Consider the following 19,197-nt stretch of genomic DNA (forward strand, 5'->3'; position numbering starts at 1 on the left):
TGAGCAAAGGGTCCCGGGAGAAGGGTGGCTGGGGCAGCTGTGCGCACGGGATGACCTCTTTGCCTTTTCATTTCAGACTAAGGATCTGATTTACGAACTGCAAGTCCTGAATCACATGCTGCTCTTTGTCTCCAAAAGCTCCAGATCGTCGGGTATGATAATGCAGCACTATAAACTGGCGGCGAAGAAATTCCAAAACAAGGTTTGTGGAAGTTGCCATTGCTCTTTGGGGCTTTTTTCTTTCTTTCTTTTCTTTCTTTTTTTTTTCTTTTCTTTTTTTTTGCTTTTTAGGGTTGCACACATGGCATATGGAGGTTCCCAGGCTAGGGGTCGAATCAGAACTTCAGCTGCCAGCCTACACCACAGCCACAGCAACATAGGATCTGAGCCGCATCTGCAGCCTACCCTACGGCTCACGGCAACACCAAATCCTTAGCCCACTGAGCGAGGACAGGGATCGAACCTGCAACCCCATGGTTTCTAGTCGGTTTTGTTACCACTGAGCCACCAAAGGAGCTCCTTTGGTGCTCTTTTGCTAGGAATCCACAACCTATGGACCCTGATGCCTGTCTGCTGGTCTTGCTGATTATAAATTAATCCAGGGAGATTTGCATAGTCATTTGTATACCAATCACCTGACTTGCATGTCAACACTCTATTAGTCACCATTTGATTTTAAACTTGTCTTCTTTTTCCTGCCCAGTAGCTCTTACTTTCTCACCAAACTACTTATCCTTCTCCGTTCCATCTTCCAGTTATGTCGACTCTGGGAACATGATTGGTCTGGCTGCTTTTTTGAGGGACCCCGCTCTGCTAAGAGAGGGTGACGGTCATGGGGGTGGCATTTGGCCTGGAGGTGACGGGAGGAAAGACTTCCGGAGGTCAGGGAGTATGAGAGCCTATGGGTGTGAAGCAGCACGGACAGTTGCTGAAGTTCTAGGCTTCAGCATCAAGAGATCTGGGTTCAAATTCTCTCCCTCTTGTAAGTGATTTTGTCTGAGATGAATTTAACCTCTCAGTCACCTCATGGGTAAAACGGGGAGTTACAGTAAGAATTAGAAGTGGGTTAGGTAGGAGTTCCCGTTGTGGTGCAGTGTTTAACGAATCTGACTGGGAACCATGAGGTTGCAGGTTTGATCCCTGGCCTCGCTCAGTGGGTTAAGGATCCGACGTTGCCCTGGGCTGTGGTGCAGGTCGCAGATGTGGCACAGATCTGGCATTGCTGTGGCTGTGGTGTAGGCCAGCAGCAACAGCTCCAATTAGACCCATAGCCTGGAAGCTTCCATATGCCACAGGTGGAGCCCTAAAAAGACCAAAAAAAAAAAAAAAAAAAAAAAAAAAACCAACCAAACAAAAAAAAAGATTTTTTTTTTTTTTTTTTTTTTTTTTGGTCTGTTTGCTATTTCTTGGGCCGCTCCCGTGGCATATGGAGGTTCCCAGGCTAGGGGTCAGATCGGAGCTGTAGCCTCCGGCCTACGCCACAGCCACAGCAACGTGGGATCCAAGCCGTGTCTGCAACCTACACCACAGCTCATGGCAACGCCGGATCTTTAACCCACTGAGCAAGGGCAGGGACCGAACCCGCAACCTCATGGTTCCTAGTCGGATTCATTAACCACTGCGTCACAATGGGAACTCCAAAAAAAAGATTGTTGATGTAAATCAATTGATTACAATCTGATTGCTTTCCTTCTATTTCTGACACGTTATAATAGTCAAGACTTAGCCAGAGTTCCCTGGTGGTTCAGCGGGTTAAGGATTTATCGATGTCACTGCTGGGGCATAGGTTAGATCTCTGGTCTGGGAACTTCCAAGTGCCACAGACACAGCCAAAAACTTCTTTTTTTATTTAAAAATGAAAAATAAAATACAGGTGTTCCTGCTGCGGCTCAGTGGATTAAGAATCCGAATGCCACAGCTCAGGTCGCTGCAGATATTCGGGTTCGATACCCAGCCTGGGACCCTCCGTATGCTGTGGGTGCAGCCATTAAAGAAAAAGAAAAAACACCTAAAAACCTCAATGGTTAAATAAATGATAATAAAATAAACTTGGCCACAATTCTTCTAGATTATTATTATTATTTTATATTTTATTTATTTATTTATTTTTTGCTTTTTAGGGCTACACCCACGGCACATGGAGGTTCCCAGGCTAAAGGTCAAAATGGAGCTGCTGCTGCCAGCCTACACCACAGCCGTGGCAACACGGGATCCGAAGCCACGGCAACACTAGATCCGAGCCACATCTGCGACCTACACCACAGCTCCTGGGAACGCTGGATCCTTAACCCACTGATGGAGGCCAGGGAGCAAACCTCATGGTTCCTGTTCGGATTTGTTTCCGCTGCACCACAACGGGAACTCCCTAGATTAAAGTTCACTCTCTAGTCTATAGGTGGGGCTTACCTTGGCACATATTGTGAGATGAGGTTGTAGATTGCCTTTACCCCAATGAGCACGCTTCTCAGATGCCATGTATTGATCGTGCCCCAATGTCCAGCCAAAGAGGAACAGTTGAGTGACTATCATTCCAATCAGTCACACCTCCACCTCTTATCTTACTCACCTCTAGCAAAGGTCTTTTGAAAGAACACATGCTTGATTTTACTGTGTCTGCTTTGTTTTTCCAGTCACCCCAGCACCTAGAAGAGTGTCCGGCACATAGGAGGGCTCTTAATATTTTGTGAGATGAATGACCTAAACCCAGAGGCGCAGGAGGCTCTAACCATCTCCTCCTTCCACTCTTGCTTCTTCTCTACAACCAGAGGGATCTTTTAAAAATGATCACCATTGAGTTCCCGTCGTGGCGCAGTGGTTAACGAATCTGACTAGGAACCATGAGGTTGCGAGTTCGATCCCTGGCCTTGCTCCGTGGGTTAAGGATCCGGTGTTGCCGTGAGCTGTGGTGTAGGTCGCAGATATGGCTCGGATCTAGTGTGGCTGTGGCTGTGGCCTAGGCCCTAGCTGCAGCTCTGCTTCAAATCTTGGCCCAGGAACTTCCATATGCTGTAGGTGTGGCCGTTAAAAATAAGAAGAAGAAGAATTTAAAAGAATAGTGGGTTGACATGCAGGAGCATTTTCTACCTCCCAGGCACTAAACCAAGACTTTCTCTACAGTGTTTCATTCTCACAACAGTCCCATAAGGTGGGTCCTATTACAAGCACCACTTTGCAGGTTAGGAAAGTGAGTCACAGAGAAGGAAGCTACTGTTCTGCCCGAGGAACTGGGAGGAAAGCTCAGGACCTGCTGCAGTTCTCCAGTTAGGTGAACAGGGCCCTGCTTGGGGCTGGTGACACCAGGCTGATGGCTGATGCCTGTCTGTGCAGTGAGGTGCAGGACTGCACCTGCCGGATGAGAAAGCAGCCCTGTTCTGGCTCTCCGAGCTGCTCCATCAGGGCCCTCCCACAGCTTCCCGACAGCTTCTCTCCCTTGGGCAGGGATTCCTTACGCTTGTCATGCCTCCAATCCAGAAAGACACAGGTTTTCATTTGCTCTGGCAGATCCTTTTCATCCTTGTGGATGCGGACGAGCCCAGAAACAGACGTGTCTTTGAGTACTTCCGGATCACAGAGGTCGACATACCATCGGTCCAAATCCTGAACTTGAGCTCTGATGCAAGATACAAAATGCCTTTCGAGGAAATAACCTATGAAAACCTCAAGAAATTCGGCCAGCGCTTCTGGATAGAAAGGCCAAGGTAAGCGCGTCCTTGGACCCGGTTTATCCAGAACCTCAAAATAATCCCGTTTTGGTAATTCTGCGGGCTTTCTGGTCCTCGAATGGGGAGGCAGAATAAAGGTCAACCTCATGGGTTTTGTGAGGAAGTAGCCCCATCTCCCCACCTCAAATCTATTCCACTTTTGATCTATCCTGCCTGGCCTAATAATGCCACCATTCATTATTTATTCTTCAAGTAAAGGCATTATTTTGGAGTTCCCTTCGTGGCTCCGTGGTTCACGAACCCGACTAGGAACCATGAGGATGCAGGTTCGATCCCTGGCTTCGCTCCGTGGTTAGGGATCCCGCACTGCCATGAGCTGTGGTGTAGGTCACAGATGTGGCTTGGATCCCGCATGGATGTGGCTGTGGCTGTGGCTGTGGTGTAGGCCAGCAGCTACAGCTCCGATTCGACCCCTGGCCTGGGAACCTCCATAGGCCACAGGAACGGCCCTAAAAAAAAGCAAAAAAAAAAAAAAAAAAGTCCAGACATTTCCGTATGGATTTCTTTTAGTGTGTTTATCATCTTCATCTCAGCGTCTATTTCTCCTCACGCCCCATCCCTACCTTCAGGCTCAGCTGCATACTCCACTCACCCAACGTTCAAGGACATAGAAGGCTTCCTTTTCGGTCCATCTACAGACCTCCTGGAGCTCCATCGGTCCACTTTCTTGCCCTCTGGCGATAGCTCAGGAGGTGTGTCTTCCTCGCAAGGGCCCGTACGTCCTCTGGTGCCCTTGGGATCAAGATGAGCATCCTTGGCATGACCTGGGAGATGCCACGTGCCTGATCTGGCCCGTTCCTCCTTCTCCATTATCTTCACCATTTCCCACCGCCCACGCCCAGTCCCTGCCCTTTTTTATGCTCCCTCACAAAGGGTCTTCAGGTCCTTTCCAGAGGTTGGGGTGGGGCTGTGGGCAACTGTTGTGGGAGACAAGGCTGGTGAGCTGGGCCAGAGCCAGACAGCAGGACGTGGAAGCCTTTGAAAGCTTTGCTATCCTAAGAGCCCATGGGATGCCAGCTTGGCATGGTGAACGGAGAAGCTGCTTGTGGGAAAACAAAGGTGTAGAGAAGCTTCGAAGGAGATGCAGAGAGAACACGAGGAGGCTAGTGCAGTGATCTAGATGAGAGATGAAGGGTATCTGGCCGAGGGTAGCAGCAGTGCAGATGAAAAGAAGGGTGTGGATTCAAGAGATGTTCAGAAAGCAAGGGTGCAGAGACAAAAAGGAGATGTTCTGGGATTTCCATCACTTTCTTCAAAGAGAAGCGAGAGCTGGGTTCATCCCTTCATTCCTAAGACATGCCCTGCGATCTCACGATGTGCCAGTTCTCAGGGGTACTCAGCGAGAAAGGCAGAAAAGTTTGTTGTGACATTCTATCCACTGAGATGGGGACACATCAGTCAAAGAACCCGCAAAATAAATCTAAACACTACACTTAAGTCAGCGATGCAAGAAAAGTACCAAGTATTGTGAGAATTTATGAGAGCAGGGCCGGACCTAATCTGGGGGAGAGTCGGGGAAGTCTTCCTTTGAGATCGTTCTGGAAGAGAAATCTGAGTTAACTAGAGAGGGGCGCATGGGAATGAGGAAATGGGAAGCAGGTGAGCCCTCTGAGTGAACGGAAGAGCAGCGAGGCTGAAGGGAAAAAGTACAGAGTGAGGATAAGCTTGTCTCTCTCTCTTTTTTTTTAGGGCTACACCCATGGCATATGGAGGTTCCCAGGCTAGGGGTCCAATCAGAGCTATTGCCGCCGGCCTCCACCACAGCCACAGCAATGCGGGATCTGAGCCGCATCTGCGACCTACACCACAGCTCACGGCAACACCAGATCCTTAACCCACTGAGATCGAACCTGCGTCCTCATGGATCTTAGTCAGATTTGTTTCTGCTGAGTCACAACGGGAACTCCCAGTTTGATTCTTGAAGCGATGGGGTGGCCATATTGGGGGGAAGAGGGGTGCACACTGGCAAGGATATTAATGAGGTGAACCCCACCATCATCTAAGCATCCTAAGAATCATGTCTTTGAAATGCTAGATTCCTCCCCAGCCCCGGAGCCCTGGCTCTTCCTCAGGCCTCTGGTTCCAGTTTTCCACGGACAATCCAGGCTTCACATCTAGCCCAGAATCTTTGTCATCGTCTTGGTCCCCTCCCCATGGCTATTGTCATAAGAACAAGAGACAAATTTCCACTGTTTCCTGTCAGGGTGGGGAGTCCCAGCTGCCAAGCCTTTCTGGAAACCAGCTAAGATCTCTCAAATTTGCTTTTTAGAAACATCAGTCCAGCGAAGAAATTCCTAGATATTGGGACCAGGGGCCCATTAAGCAGCTCGTTGGAAAGAACTTCAATGTCATTGTCTTTGACAAGGAAAGGGACGTGTTTGTGATGTTCTGTAAGTATCTCTGCACAGGCCAAGGGGTCATGACTCCAACCAGTGTCACTTTTCAAGGGCAGCTCCTGAATTCTTGGTCCCCCACATCTCCAAAATCTAACAAAGCCCCATGCCAAGGGTGGTCTTCAGACATCCAAAGAGTCTGGATCAAGAGGCTATTTGTGCAAAGGGATCGGTGGCATCTCTGCAGTGCCAGGATGCGGGTTCAATCCCCCCACCCGGCCCAGTGGGTGAAAGGATCCAGCATTGGGAGTTTCCGTCGTGGCTCAGTGCACATGAATCTGACTGGCATCCATGAGGATGCGGGTTTGATCCCTGGCCTTGCTCAGTCGATTAAGGATCTGGCGTTGCTATGAGCTGTGGTGTAGGCTGGCAGCTACAGCTCCGATTTGACCCCTAGCCTGTGAACCTCCATATGCTATGGGTAAGACCCTAAAAAGACAAAAAAAAAAGTGCTGATGGCTAATGCTGACTGAAGCTAGATACCCCAGCCTGTGCCAGCCTGAGTCCACCTTATCTCATTTAATTCTCAAACCTTCCTTGTGAAAAGTGGCTCCTTTTACTGCTCCCCCCTCACTGATGCGTAAACAGAGTCCCAAGGAGGTGAAGAAGGTGTCCTAAAGTCCCAGAGCTTCGTCAGTGACCATAAGGAGAGACAGAATTGGAACAGAGGTAGCCTGATCCTGATGCCTCCCGTGGTCCCTTCTGCACCCATGACCAGTATACATCATTTATGCAATGACCTGTATTTTACCTACCTGAGTTCCTGAGTTGGTGCCGCTCAGCTGAAGACCCACCTCAAGCACGTGAGAGCCTGGGACCCGGGTCTGGCATCTTGTAAGCCCTGGATGAACGACAGATATTATGGCTCTTCTCTTCCCTGTTGTTATAAGTATTTCCAGTGCTCACCCGGGGACTTCTGCCCTTCGGATTGGCGTGCGAGAGCCAAAGCCAGGGACCTTCCTTCCACGGTGGCTTCAGACAACTCTTTTGTTTAACAGGAGGAATTCCCATCTATTTGCTTTTCATGCACCTGATTGCATTTCCTCCTCAAAACAAGCCTCGTTGGAGGCCCAGTGGATTTCCCCAAGATACCGATCAGGGAACCCAGCCCCAGAGACCTTGACTACCTAACCCCAGGTTACAGAGTACATGGGTGGCAAGGGAAGACGTTCAAGTCCAGCTCTGGGGCCATCAGGGTGAAGCAGAGGCTGGGTGACATCAGGCAGGCCTTTGAAATGGTCACGGACGTGGATGGTCAAAGTCTGTGTGGCTGAACAGCCAGGATCGGCTGCCTCTCAGTGACAGGCTGAGGAGGACTGTCCAAGGTCCCCTGACCCCGGGGGTCCTGAGACTGCCCATTTGGTTCTGCTAAAAGGCAAGAGCAGCCTCACTTTCTTGGAAGCAGCGCTGGCAGATGGTCCCCTGGGGCTGCAGCTGTTATGCACCCTCGGGCTCCAACCCAGGGCTCCCTGGGCTCCAGGGGAGCTGCAGGGGTGCAGGCCAGAGAGCGGAGGGTCAAGGAGGCGCTTGGTTTGTAAAATAATCATCCAGATGGAACGCCTTTGAAACCTCTCTCCCCACAGAGCCAGAAACATTCACGGAGCAACAGGCAGGCAGGGTTGCTTCCCTTCCATGTTGGAGCTGGTAGGTCCCGGAGGCTGGGCCATACTCAGAGCTTAAGAAACTGTCCAAAGAAAAGTCCAGCGTCCTCTTTCCAGGGGTGGTTGTACCCATCACAACCTACTGTTCACTTTTTTGGTGGTTCTCCTCCACTAGACAGTAAGGCAATGTGACACAGTGGTCACCAGTCCAAGCAGCCAGTCTGCAAATCTCATTGTCTTTGCTTAATTAACTGGGTGACCTTGAGCTATGAGCTTGACCTCTGTTGGAAAATTGTGGTGCGATCTCTCTCTCTCCCTCCTCTCTGCCCCCCCAACACACACACTTACTTTCTGGCAGAACATAAGGAATCAGCTATTAAAAATCACTATTTTTCTTGATTTTTCTTCTTCAAGTGGAATGGAAGGCTATGGTTTTTTTTTTTCTTTCTTTCTTTCCATAGTGGGGTACATCATTTCCTTTATTTTAATTAAATTAGAGTTGATTTACAATGTTGTGCCAAGAGAGTGGACACAGCTCCCCGTGTTACACGGGAGGACCTCATTGCCCATCCATTGGGAATGGGCAGGTTATGTTCAATGAAAAATAGAGGCTAGAAGAAAATGTCCCATCATACGAAAAGCATCAGTGTCTGAAAGAAAGGGGACTAGGGCCGTACTTTTTTTTTCTGATTCATTTAATAATGCTCAAGAGCTATGGCTGAAATGTGAAATAACCTAACACCCTGTTAAAAGAGGGAGGGATTCGAAGTCGCCCGGCAGCAGAACTGTTAGTGGAACACAGTGTGTACAGGAGCTTGGCTTTCAGAGACTTTAGTAGAGTGAGCTTGAGGGGTGGCCCTTCTCTTCCAGATGCGCCCTGGTGCCCCAAATGCAGGGCGCTGTTCCCAGTGTTGGAGGAGTTGGGCCTTAAGTATCAAAACCACTCCACGGTCACCATCGCCAAGATTGACATCACCGCAAATGACGTTCAACTGATGCAACCGGACCGGTATCCCTTCTTCAGGCTCTTTCCCACCAACTCTCAACAGGTGAGGGGCTCTTGGGATTCACCCAACTGGAAATGTTACGTTTTTTGTCGTGGACTGCGTTTCTCCCTGTCCCCAGCTCTGCCGTCCACCAGAGCAGCTTCATTCTCAGCTCCCGCCCCACATGCAAGTTAGAGAGGGTTTTTCATTGGCGGTTCACCAAAGTCCCAAGACTCAGTTTCACTGGGTCCAGCTCAGGCCAGTTGCTCCTCCATGACCCAGTCATGATGGCCAAGGGGACCTGGGTGTTTTGATCGACAGGCTCAGGTCATAGGGTTCCCTCTGATAGTGGAGCTGAGCCTGACCCAGATTATATGGAATAAGGTGGGGGGAGTCGCCACGTGAACATTGAGGTTAGGATGCTATTAGAAGAAAGAAGAATGCGTGATAGAGATACCTATCGAATATTTTACATTTCGGTACAAGAGTCATCGAACATCGCCAGAGTTCATGGCACACACTTTTCATGCCACGTTGGCATGTGGGGAAGGATGCCAATCAGCAAATTACAAGCTGAGGTCCTTTCTCCCAAGAAGAGTATGGCCGTGTGTGGAGGGGGGCGGGGAGGAGTCGTGATACGGGCTCATTTTCAAATGCAACCGGAGAGGACAGATTCTGGAGAGCAGATACGGCGGGAAGTCTTCATGCAGACGTGAGACTTTGACGCCTGGTGGGGATTTAAATCAGATTAGAAGAAGGGGTGTGGATTATAGGTGGGAAGTACAACGTGAACAAAGAGGGAGGCAGACAGCTTGTCACCGTGAAAGAGATGTCATCCTCGTAGTGCAGACGATGCAGGTGGACAGTGAGGCTGTGCGGGTGGGCCTGTCTCAGATCGCCAGTTATCTGAAAAGGAGTTTGACAGCCGGAGGGCAGGAAACAGTCTCCCGGTCTTCCTAAAGACTGAAAGAGGAAAGGAAGCTAGTGATGACTGAGCGAGAACATGTGCTAGGTGGGAGTTCCCATTGTGGTGCAGCGGAATTGAATCCGAGTAGGAACCATGAGGTTGCGGGTTCGATCCCTGGCCTCGCTCAGTGGGTTCAGGATCCAGCATTGCCATAAGTTGTGGTGTAGGTCACAGATGCAGCTCAGATCTGGTGTTGCTGTGACTGTGGTGCAGGCGGGCAGCTGCAGCTCTGATTAGACTCCTAGCCTGGGGACCTTCACATGCCGTGGGTGTGGCCCTAAAAAAGGACAAAAGACAAAAAAAAAAAAAAATATGCTGGGAGGAGTTCCCACTGTGGCTCATTGGTAAGGAACCTGACTAGTATCCAGGAGCATGTGGGTTCAATCCCTGGCCCTGCTCAGTGGGTTAAGGATCCAGTGCTGCTGTGAACTGTGGTGTGGGTCTCAGACATGGCTTCAATCCATTGCTCTGGCTGTGGCTGTGCCCGGCAGCCACAGCTCTGACTCAACCCCTAGCCAGGGAACTTCCATATGCTGCAGGTATGGCCCCAAAAAGACAAAAAAAGAAAAAAAAAAAAAGGAACATGCCAGATGCTTTGTGAAATAACTATTTCTCTTTTGTAACAAAAATAACAGACCTATTTTAAGTGCTTTTTTTTTTCTTTTTATGGCTTCACCCATAGCAGGTGGAAGTTCCAGGGCCAGGGGTTGAATCTGAGCTGCAGCTGTGGCCTACAGCACAGCCACAGCAACACCAGGTCCAAGCCGCATGTGCGACCTATGCCAGTGGCAACCCGGGATCTGTAACTCACTGAGCGAGGCCAGGGATGGAAGCACATCCTCACAGAGAAAATGCCAGGTCCTTAACCCACTGAGCACAATGAGAACTCCTTCAGTGCTTTTCATTGAGTCACTTATTAAATCCTTATACCATGATGTGGTAGGGACCACTCTTATCTTCAGATCATAGTTGAGGAGAATGAGTCAGAAGGAGGTTAAGCAGTCAGCGTGACTGCTGTGTGCTGAAGCCGGGGTCTGGGCTTCTTGCTCTGAACCACAGTTTCATAGCCCTAGGATGAAGAATGTTTTCTTATCCTTAAAGCAGTTAAGGGGACTCAGAGCAGTTAAGGACCAGCCTCACTGTTCTGAGGTTGTTATGAGTCTGGCCCTGCATTTACTGGGGAGCAGTCCCTGAGTTTGCTGCAGGGAAGGGCTGCTGTGTTGACTCTGTTCCATTTTCTTCCAAGGCTGTACCTTATAAGGGCGAACATACCCTGAAGGGCTTTTCTGACTTCCTGGAAAGTCAAATCAACATCAGGATTGAGGATGAAGATGAGGTAAGACAGCAGTATCCTGTTCCGTCCCACCCAGAACCATCAAGGTCTCAACAGACTAGAACAGAGGGTGCCAAGAGTTCCCTAATCTTGTGCACGTTGGCAAAAGTGGAGAACAGAGCTAGTCGGGGTGACTTCGTTCCAAGGGCACTTGCTACCAGAAAGGCAGACTTGAGGAACACAGAGAAGCACAAAGGCTCTGAGGTCCCCACGGCCTCTAAGGCTGCCCCCCCCACCCCTGTCTACTGTCTCTGAGTGGGCCGCCACACATCTTGCTGGGCTCCTCCTCTGGCGTTGTCCTCCCGATGGAGTGGAGGGGAGCCCCCTTCTCTCCCACTTCTGTTCATGCCTCAGTGAGGCCATATGCTGGAACAGGACGTCTGCCTTAGTTAGGACCCTTTCAGGTGCACATGTCAGAAACTACCCTTTGGCTGCAATAGCAATGGGGTGTCCTCCCCTAAGACTGGTGGACTTATCAGGTGTGGGTGGATCCTGAAGCTCAAAGTTGTTTTCTTTTCTTTTTTTTTCCTGTCCTTTTTTTTTTAGGGCCAAATTCCTGGCATATGGAGGTTCCCAGGCCAGAGGTCAAGTTGGAGCTGCAGCCACTGGCATACGCCATAGCCATAGCCATGGGGGATCTGAGCAGAGTCTGTGACCTACACCACAGCTCACGGCAATGCCAGATCCTTAACCCACTGAGCAAGGCCAGGGATTGAAGCTGCATCTCCAGTTAGATTCGCTTTTGTTGCGCCATGATGGGAACTCCTCAAAGTTGTTTTCTGACAGTCCATCTCTGTTTTCTCCCACATTGGCTTCATTCCCAAGCAATCACTTCCCTCTGGAGAGGGCAATGACGGCTCCATGACTCTAAGCTAACACCCCCCCCGCCCCCAGCTTGGAAAGAAAGTACCTACTCTTTAGTAGTCCCAGCCAATGTCTTGGAACAGATCTCATTAGCCAGGCCTGGGTCACATGCCCAGCCCCAGAGCAGGGCATAGGCAGCTGCACCTGTTAACTTAGAGGGGAGAAAGTCTGCTTGGCTCTTTCGATGACAATAATCCCATAATTCTTGCCTCTCGTTCTGTTTCCTCCTTCTTCCCTCTGTCCCTCCCTCCTCTTCTTTCCTTGAATAGCTACTGTCTGCTGAGCAAAGCGAAGCAACAGAAGAGAAGGTCTTGACTGAGGGAAAGGAGGTACCTTTTATAAAGAAAGAGCTACTGGAACAGAAGTTGCCAGAGCTGGAGAATGTGACCAGGCTGGAAGAACCAGCTAGGCAGAAAGAAATGGCAGAGGAGGAGGAGAAGGTGGCTGAGCCAAAGAGACCTCCAAGACGGGAGAAGTCACCCAAAGTGAAGGAGGAACTGTAGGGTCTCTAAAGCCAGGAGAGAAGGTGTCCATTTCCCAGGTCCTGGCATCATTTCCTGGGTGGATCTATAAAACTGTATATCATTGTAGTAGGTGAGAGGAGGCTGGATGATAAAAGCCCCTGAATCCACGTTTTTGATCCTGTTTTACTCATTAATCTCTTTTTCCTGGTTGGTGCAGCCCTACAAGAACTGTTTGACCTGGAACTCAGATGGGGCTGCAAGGGAATCTACAATAGCAATAGTTAGTGAATCTTTAGAACACTCTGGGCATGGGCTTAGTTCTCACCACCTCACTGGGAGCTAGGTTTTCCCCTCCCCATTTTACAGATGAGAAAACTGAGGCAGAGAGGTTAAGCAACCAGGCAGGGATCACACAGCTAAAAAGCCCTTGGGATAGGATGCCAAGCAGTCTTGTTGGGGATCTCTGGGCAGGGGTTGGATAAAAATTTTCCAGACTCATAGCAAGGTGAAAAGAAAGATGAGTTTATGGAAATAAGAGATGTTGCTAATGCAGAAGGACTATTTCTGAATGATCGATGAGAGCTGACCTCGAGCATGTGGTCCTGTCTGTTTTTATAGCCCAGGAAGAGAAGAGACGTCTTATGATATACATGCTGACCTGCTGACTGGCTGGGGAAAGAGGGTCTTTCAATACACTTGCTGGTTGGTTGAGGCCCCTATAGAGGTGGTGTGAGAATTGGGTCACATATCTTTCCTAGTAGGGGTAGGAAGGACTGGGCCAGGTTGCTCAAGGCGGGGGGGGGGGGGGAAGAGGGGGGTGCTTAAAATGAGATAATAGGTGGGGTGATGATAAGGGTCTGGTAATTCTTGTCTTGGCCAGAGGCTCTGAGTTCCACCCCCTGGGAGAGGAACTTGAAGTCCCACAAATCTCACTCTACAGGCCCTGCATTTAACCACTATGCACACACCACCACTACCACCAGGTTGGCATCCTCAGAGTTTGGCTAACACTTTCAAAAGCGGTGGATTTTTGGAGTTTCCATCGTGGCTCGGCAGAAAAAAATCTGACTAGTATCCAAGAGGATGTGGGTTTGATCCCTGGCCTCACTCAGTGGGTTAAGGATTTGGTGTTGCCCTGGGCTGTGGTGTAGATCTCAGACACAGCTCGGATCCCACGTTGCTACGGCTGTGGTGTAGGCCGGCATGCTGCTGCAGCTTGGATTCACCTCCTAGCCTGGGAACTTCCATATACTGCCGATGTGGCCCTAAAAAGACAAAAAAAAAAGAGAGAGAGAGAGAGAGAGAGATGGATTTTTTTTTTTTTTTAAGACTTCATTTTAGCACGGAAAGAGATTCAACCCCAAATCTGTCCCCAGTCTTTCACATTGAGAAATAAATACTGCCTTCTATGTCAGTAAACAAAGGATGTCACAGCCATCAGGGATTGCAGGCACCTCCAAAGGTGAGCCATCAAGCCCTGAGGGAACTCAGGAAGGAAACAAAGAATACCTGCCATTTAGCAGCCACCAGACAGCAGCCACTCCCAAAGATTGCACCCTGAGGAAACTCAGGATGTGAAAACATAGGCTATAAGTCTCAGAGAGTCTCAGTGTCTATCAAAGGAATGATTTCAGTGAGTCCAGACCTTTGCATCTGCCCGTAAGTAGAAAGGTGCTAAATTCCCCGGACTTGAGCTACCTAGTTTTCTGTTACCAGCAGCGCACTTTTCTTCCTTCCCTTTGAGGCAAAACTGCTCTCTATCCTAGCTCCATCACCTCCTCCTCAGAACAGTTTTCTCAGGGTTAATTGAGATGCTATCTCCTGGGCTTAAATCCTCTGTTTTTTTTCACTGAATGAAACCTAACCTTCAACTTTTTAGGTCCTGCATGTATTTCTTTGGTTGACAATATCTCAAAAATGACCCACACTCTTAAGCAGCCCTGTGGTAGGATAACCCTCAAGTCCTTATTTCGGTAAAAGTACCACCACCAAACCACGTGACTCCACCCACTTCTTTCCACGTGACTCCACCCACTTCTTTCCATGTGACTCCCCCTTCTCCATGTCCCCCACTTCTCCACAACCCACCCTTCTTTCCATGTGACTCCACCCACTTCTTTCCATGTGACTCCTCCCACTTCCCTCCATTGCCACCCCCCAGTCTTAGCCAAAGAAGTCTCCCAGTTGGTCCCTTTATTGCCACTGAGCACCTCCCTGACCCCCACATACACAAAATCCACATCTCCTAAAACTGCTAAAGTCACTGTTCTCTTGGGATAGAACATGATGAAAGATAATATGAGAAAAAGAATGTATATATGGGTCGCTTTGCTATACAGCAGAAATAGGCACAACATTGTAAATCAACTCTACTTGAGTTAAAAAAAAAGAAAGGAGGAGTTCCTCTTGTGACTCAGTGGATTGAGAACCTAACTAGTATCCATGAGGATGCAGGTTCAATCCCAGGCCTTGCTCCGTGGGTTAAGAATCTGGTGTTGCTGCGAGCTGTGGTGCAGATCTCAGATGCAGGTCGACTGGATCCCTAGCCTCAGAACTTTCATATGCCACAGGTGAAGCCCCCCCACCCCCCCAAAAAAAAAAAAAAAGAAAAAAAATTAAAAACAAACAAAAAGCCATAGGCCATAAAGGCTTACAGTTCTAACTTGTTTTAACCCCCTAATGGCATCCTATTTGTAGGCTAAAATCAGTCTGCTTACTGTGCCTTCAAGGCCCATAAAGATCCGGCCCTAAAGCTCCCTTCTCCTCCTCCCTCTCTCCCTCTGGTTTTCTCGGCTCCAGCCTCATGCTCTACTCCTTGAACAATTCGAGCTCTCTATCTCCTCACAGCTGTTTCTTCTGCCTTCAATGCACGCCAGATGCCACCCCTCCCCATGCTAATCTTCAGAGCCGGGTTCTTTTCATCCTTCAACTCTCAGCTCAAATGCCACCACCTCCAAGACACCTTCCTAGATACCAGTATCTGAAAGCATCTTATGATTTTGCTGTGCACTGGGATTTTGCCTGCTTTCCCCATGGTGTGTAAACCCCATGAGAGGACACATCTGTTTCCTCCCTCACTGTATTCCCAAAGCTTAGAACTCTGCCTGCACATAGTAGATGCGTATCAGAGGAGCAAATGAAATTCCGTACCAGGCAGCACACTCTGAGATACGTGGTTTCACAGCCATCCCAAAAGGAAGAGGTGCTGAGAGTATCTCCCCAGACCCAAATTTGATTATTAGTTCTCTTTTTCTTTCTTTTCTTTTCTTTTCTTTTTTTTTTAGGGCTGCCCCTGTGGCATAAGGAGGTTCCCAGGCTAGGGGCTGAATCAGAGCTACAGCTGCCAGCCCTAGCCCCAGCCCCAGCCCCATCAGATCCGAGCCACATCGGCAACCTACCCCACAGCTCACAGCAACACTGTTTCATTAAACTACAGAGGGAGGCCAGGGATCGAACCTGCAACCTCATGGTTCCTAGTTGGATTCATTTCTGCTGTGCCACAATGGGAACTCCTGATTACTAGTTTCTTATTACTGCTCTGACAAACGACCACAAATGTATTGCCTCCAAACAACACACCTCTATTCCCTTTCAGCTCTGGAGTTGAGAAAGCAGAATCCCTTTTGCACCTGGTTAAAGTCAATGGGTCATCAGGGTTGGTCCTTCTGAAAGAATCCCTTGACCTGCATCTTGTAGCTTCCAGGGGCTGCCTGGATCCACGGTTCCTTCCTCAAAGAACCCTGACCTTTTGTTTCCATCCTTACTTCTCCTCCTTGCTCTGACTCTAATTGATCCTGCATCTCTCGGGCCGGCCCAGATAACCTCGTTCCAAGATGCTGAACTTGAGCACACTGGCGAAGTCCCTTTGGCCATGTAAGGCAACATTCGCAGGTTCTGGGGACTTAGGACAGAGACATTAGGCCACTCAGACTCACCTGGCTGGTTTGTGACATTCATTCCAGTCAAGGGATAACAGACCTTCTCTTAGGAAAAGAAAGGGCAGAATATCTAAGGGACTGAGGTCTATACAAACCATCTAGGCCTCTCCACAGTCTATCTGTCTTGTAAAGCCAAAAGCTCACTGTGTTTTTTCAGGTCTCCAGAGCCAGCGCCACCCCCGCCCCCATTCAAAACCTGGCCTGCCCATTCCCAGACCAAGCAGAGAACAGCCTGGGGCTCTGAGACTCACCTGAACCAGTTGCCCCTCAATAGGGGCAGGTGTTAGTATTCAGGACACGATTCGAGGCTCACCTGCTTCGGCCTTAAAGCCATGTCGCTGCCAGTTGAAGGAGGGGGGCCACGGGGGCTGTTAGGACCAAATCACATGGAACAGGGCCCCCGACTGGCCACGAGCCAGAGAAGAGGTGTGCCCCTTGAAGGTGGCCTGGGTGCACCTGGGGCCTCAGGAAGCGGAGGCCCAGATTGGCGGGGCAAGCAGTACAGGTGGGGAAGGCACGAGATGAACCACAGTCGGGAGGGCATCAGAGCATTCAGGGAGAGAGAGAGGTCTTTTCTCGAAGCACATTGCCTCCATCCCAGCAGGAGAGAGGATGTGGAAGAGGAGTCCAGAGACTGGTAGATGGAGAAGACTTGCCTTTGGAATGTGTAAGCATGCGATCCTGCTGTATAGCACTGGGAACTATGTCTAGTCCCTTGTGATGGAGAATGTGAGAAAAAGAACATATCTAGGTATGTGCGACTGGGTCTCTTTGCTGTACTGCGGAAAATTGACAGAACACTGTAAACCCCTGTAAACCAAGAGAAAGGAAGGGAAGGGCAGGGAAGGAAAGAAAAGAAAAGAAAAGAAAAGAAAAGAAAAGAAGAGAAGAGAAGAGAAGAGAAAAGAAAAAAGAAAAGAAAAGAAAAGAAAAGAAAAGAAAAGGAAGCCATAATTGTGTTTTCCATGGGAAGGACCAGGGGTGGCAGGTTTAGGCTTGGCTAGTTTCAATCATTCCAGCAGGCTCTGGGACTAGGGATGGCCCCTCGTTGTCTGGTCTGTGGCCTTGTGATTCAGGCAGGGCAGCAGTGGTCCTGAGTGTGAGCCTGGTAGAGGAGGGGTTGGGGGAGGGCGGGCTCTGGATTGGCTGGTTTGCATACAAACACCATGCTCTCGGGAATTTGGTATTCCCAGAGATAGCAAGGCTGTTTGTCAGGAGGCAGTCCTTGCTTTTCTTGGCATCCATGAGCCCTTGGTGGGACAGGAACTCCAGTCGGCAAAGTTCCAAGATATAAAAGCATCAAATACAGAAACTAGAATCCTTAACTCACTAAGTGAGGCCAGGGATTGAACCCACGTCCTCATGGATACGAGCGGATTTGTTAACACTGAGCCACGACGGAAACTCCAAGAACTTGTATTTTCTTCTTAATTTATAGAAAAGAGAGAGGAAAGAAGATCTATTTTCATGGGGGGGGGGAGGCCAAAAATATAAACAGCCAGTTCAGAAAAGAATCAGTAATAAACAAATGGAAAGATGATAACTTCCCTTTTCATGCCAGAATTGCAAAAGTCAATAAGATTGAGACATTTCCTTTTGACAAAGGTGAAAGTTAATACTCAAGGTTGATGAGTTTTGTGATGGGATTAGGGCTGCACCCATAGCATATGGAGGTTCCCAGACTAGGGGTTGAATCGGAGCTACCGATGCCGGCCTACACCACAGCCACAGCAACACAGGATCGGAGCTGGAGACCTCGACCTACACCACAGCTCATGGCAATGCTGGATCCTTAACTCACTGAGTGAGGCCAGGGATCAAACCTGCATCCTCATGGATCCTTGTCGGGCTTGTTAATCGCTGAGCCACAAAGGGAACTCCTAGGAACTCATTTTTGAAGATCTCTCTGAGGTGCGAGAAGAGGTATCAAAATTCGTAAAACTGTGCCACCTCTCGGACCCCCTACTTTTACTCTTACAAAATTCCCCTGAGGCGGTGAGTGGCCACCCCCATGGGGACCCCACCATAAGCCAGAGGGAAGGAGGACGTCCTGAGACAGTAAAGGCAGCGGCTCAAGGTCATGTTTCCTGCTCGGCCTGAGTTCACACACATCTGATTTTTCCCAACGTGGGATTGCCAGCTACATGGAATGAGATCAGGAGATGTGGGGTCGAACCTTGCCAGGCTCTGTCATTTTCTCCCCTGTGATGGTACATCAGCAAAGCAGCACTGGCAGTGACTTCCATGGATGGAATCATTGCTACTTGCCTTTGCTGGCATCCTCTCCTTTAACCCATCCCTTGAGGAGCTGGGTATTCTCATTTTATAGATGATGAAAATGACCTTGGGAAGGTTAAGAAATGAGCCTACTGGTGCACGATACATGGCTGATCAGGAATCAGACAGACTGACTCCAAAGTCAATCTATTCAACCATGAAGTTCTCCACCTCCCAAGGCACCCCCCTTATTGGAATTTGGATTTCTTTGTTCATAGACTGGGTGTGGTCCGCCGATGTCCGAGTTACCATCTGGCTCTGACCTTCACCCATTCTCAGCTCTTTTCCTGCTCCTGTCCGGGGAGCTGGCAGAGCTCCTGAGATGGAATAGGCTTTGGAAGGGTGTCCTCTCTAAGACATGGAACCCAAGGAGCCCCCAGGTCACACGTCTCAGTGGAGACAATGAACACAGCCTGTCTTCAGACTCTGGCCTCTGCCCGGGTCCCCAGGTTCAGCGCGTCCCTTTCCAATGACCAGGAAAAAAGCCCAGTCCCCTGGCACTGTTTTCCCAGTTAATATCTAACTAAGGAATCTCTTGATGCCAAAAGGTGCAAAACAGAGGCTTCGTAATTGCGGGCACAAGTGTGAGCCCCAATGCCAATCATTTGGGGTCTCTACCTATGAGGGAAAAGGGCAAACCACCACCTCACAG

At 49.4% G+C, this 19,197-nt stretch overlaps 1 protein-coding gene across 1 annotated transcript in view; it reads left to right on the plus strand.

Moving 5' to 3' along the window:
* Nucleotides 1-13,123, plus strand: part of PDILT (protein disulfide isomerase like, testis expressed) — a 37,332-nt gene extending 24,209 nt beyond the window's left edge. Inside the window, exons 6-12 of the mRNA XM_021088376.1 lie at nt 77-202; nt 3,502-3,698; nt 4,407-4,437; nt 5,992-6,112; nt 8,587-8,765; nt 10,916-11,005; nt 12,136-13,123. Of these exons, the coding sequence (XP_020944035.1) occupies nt 77-202; nt 3,502-3,698; nt 4,407-4,437; nt 5,992-6,112; nt 8,587-8,765; nt 10,916-11,005; nt 12,136-12,369 (978 nt within the window). The 3' untranslated portion in view covers nt 12,370-13,123. The remainder of the gene's footprint in view (nt 1-76; nt 203-3,501; nt 3,699-4,406; nt 4,438-5,991; nt 6,113-8,586; nt 8,766-10,915; nt 11,006-12,135) is intronic.

The sequence above is a fragment of the Sus scrofa genome, chromosome 3 (genome assembly GCF_000003025.6).
Source record: "Sus scrofa isolate TJ Tabasco breed Duroc chromosome 3, Sscrofa11.1, whole genome shotgun sequence".
In the NCBI taxonomy this organism is placed as follows: domain Eukaryota; kingdom Metazoa; phylum Chordata; class Mammalia; order Artiodactyla; family Suidae; genus Sus; species Sus scrofa.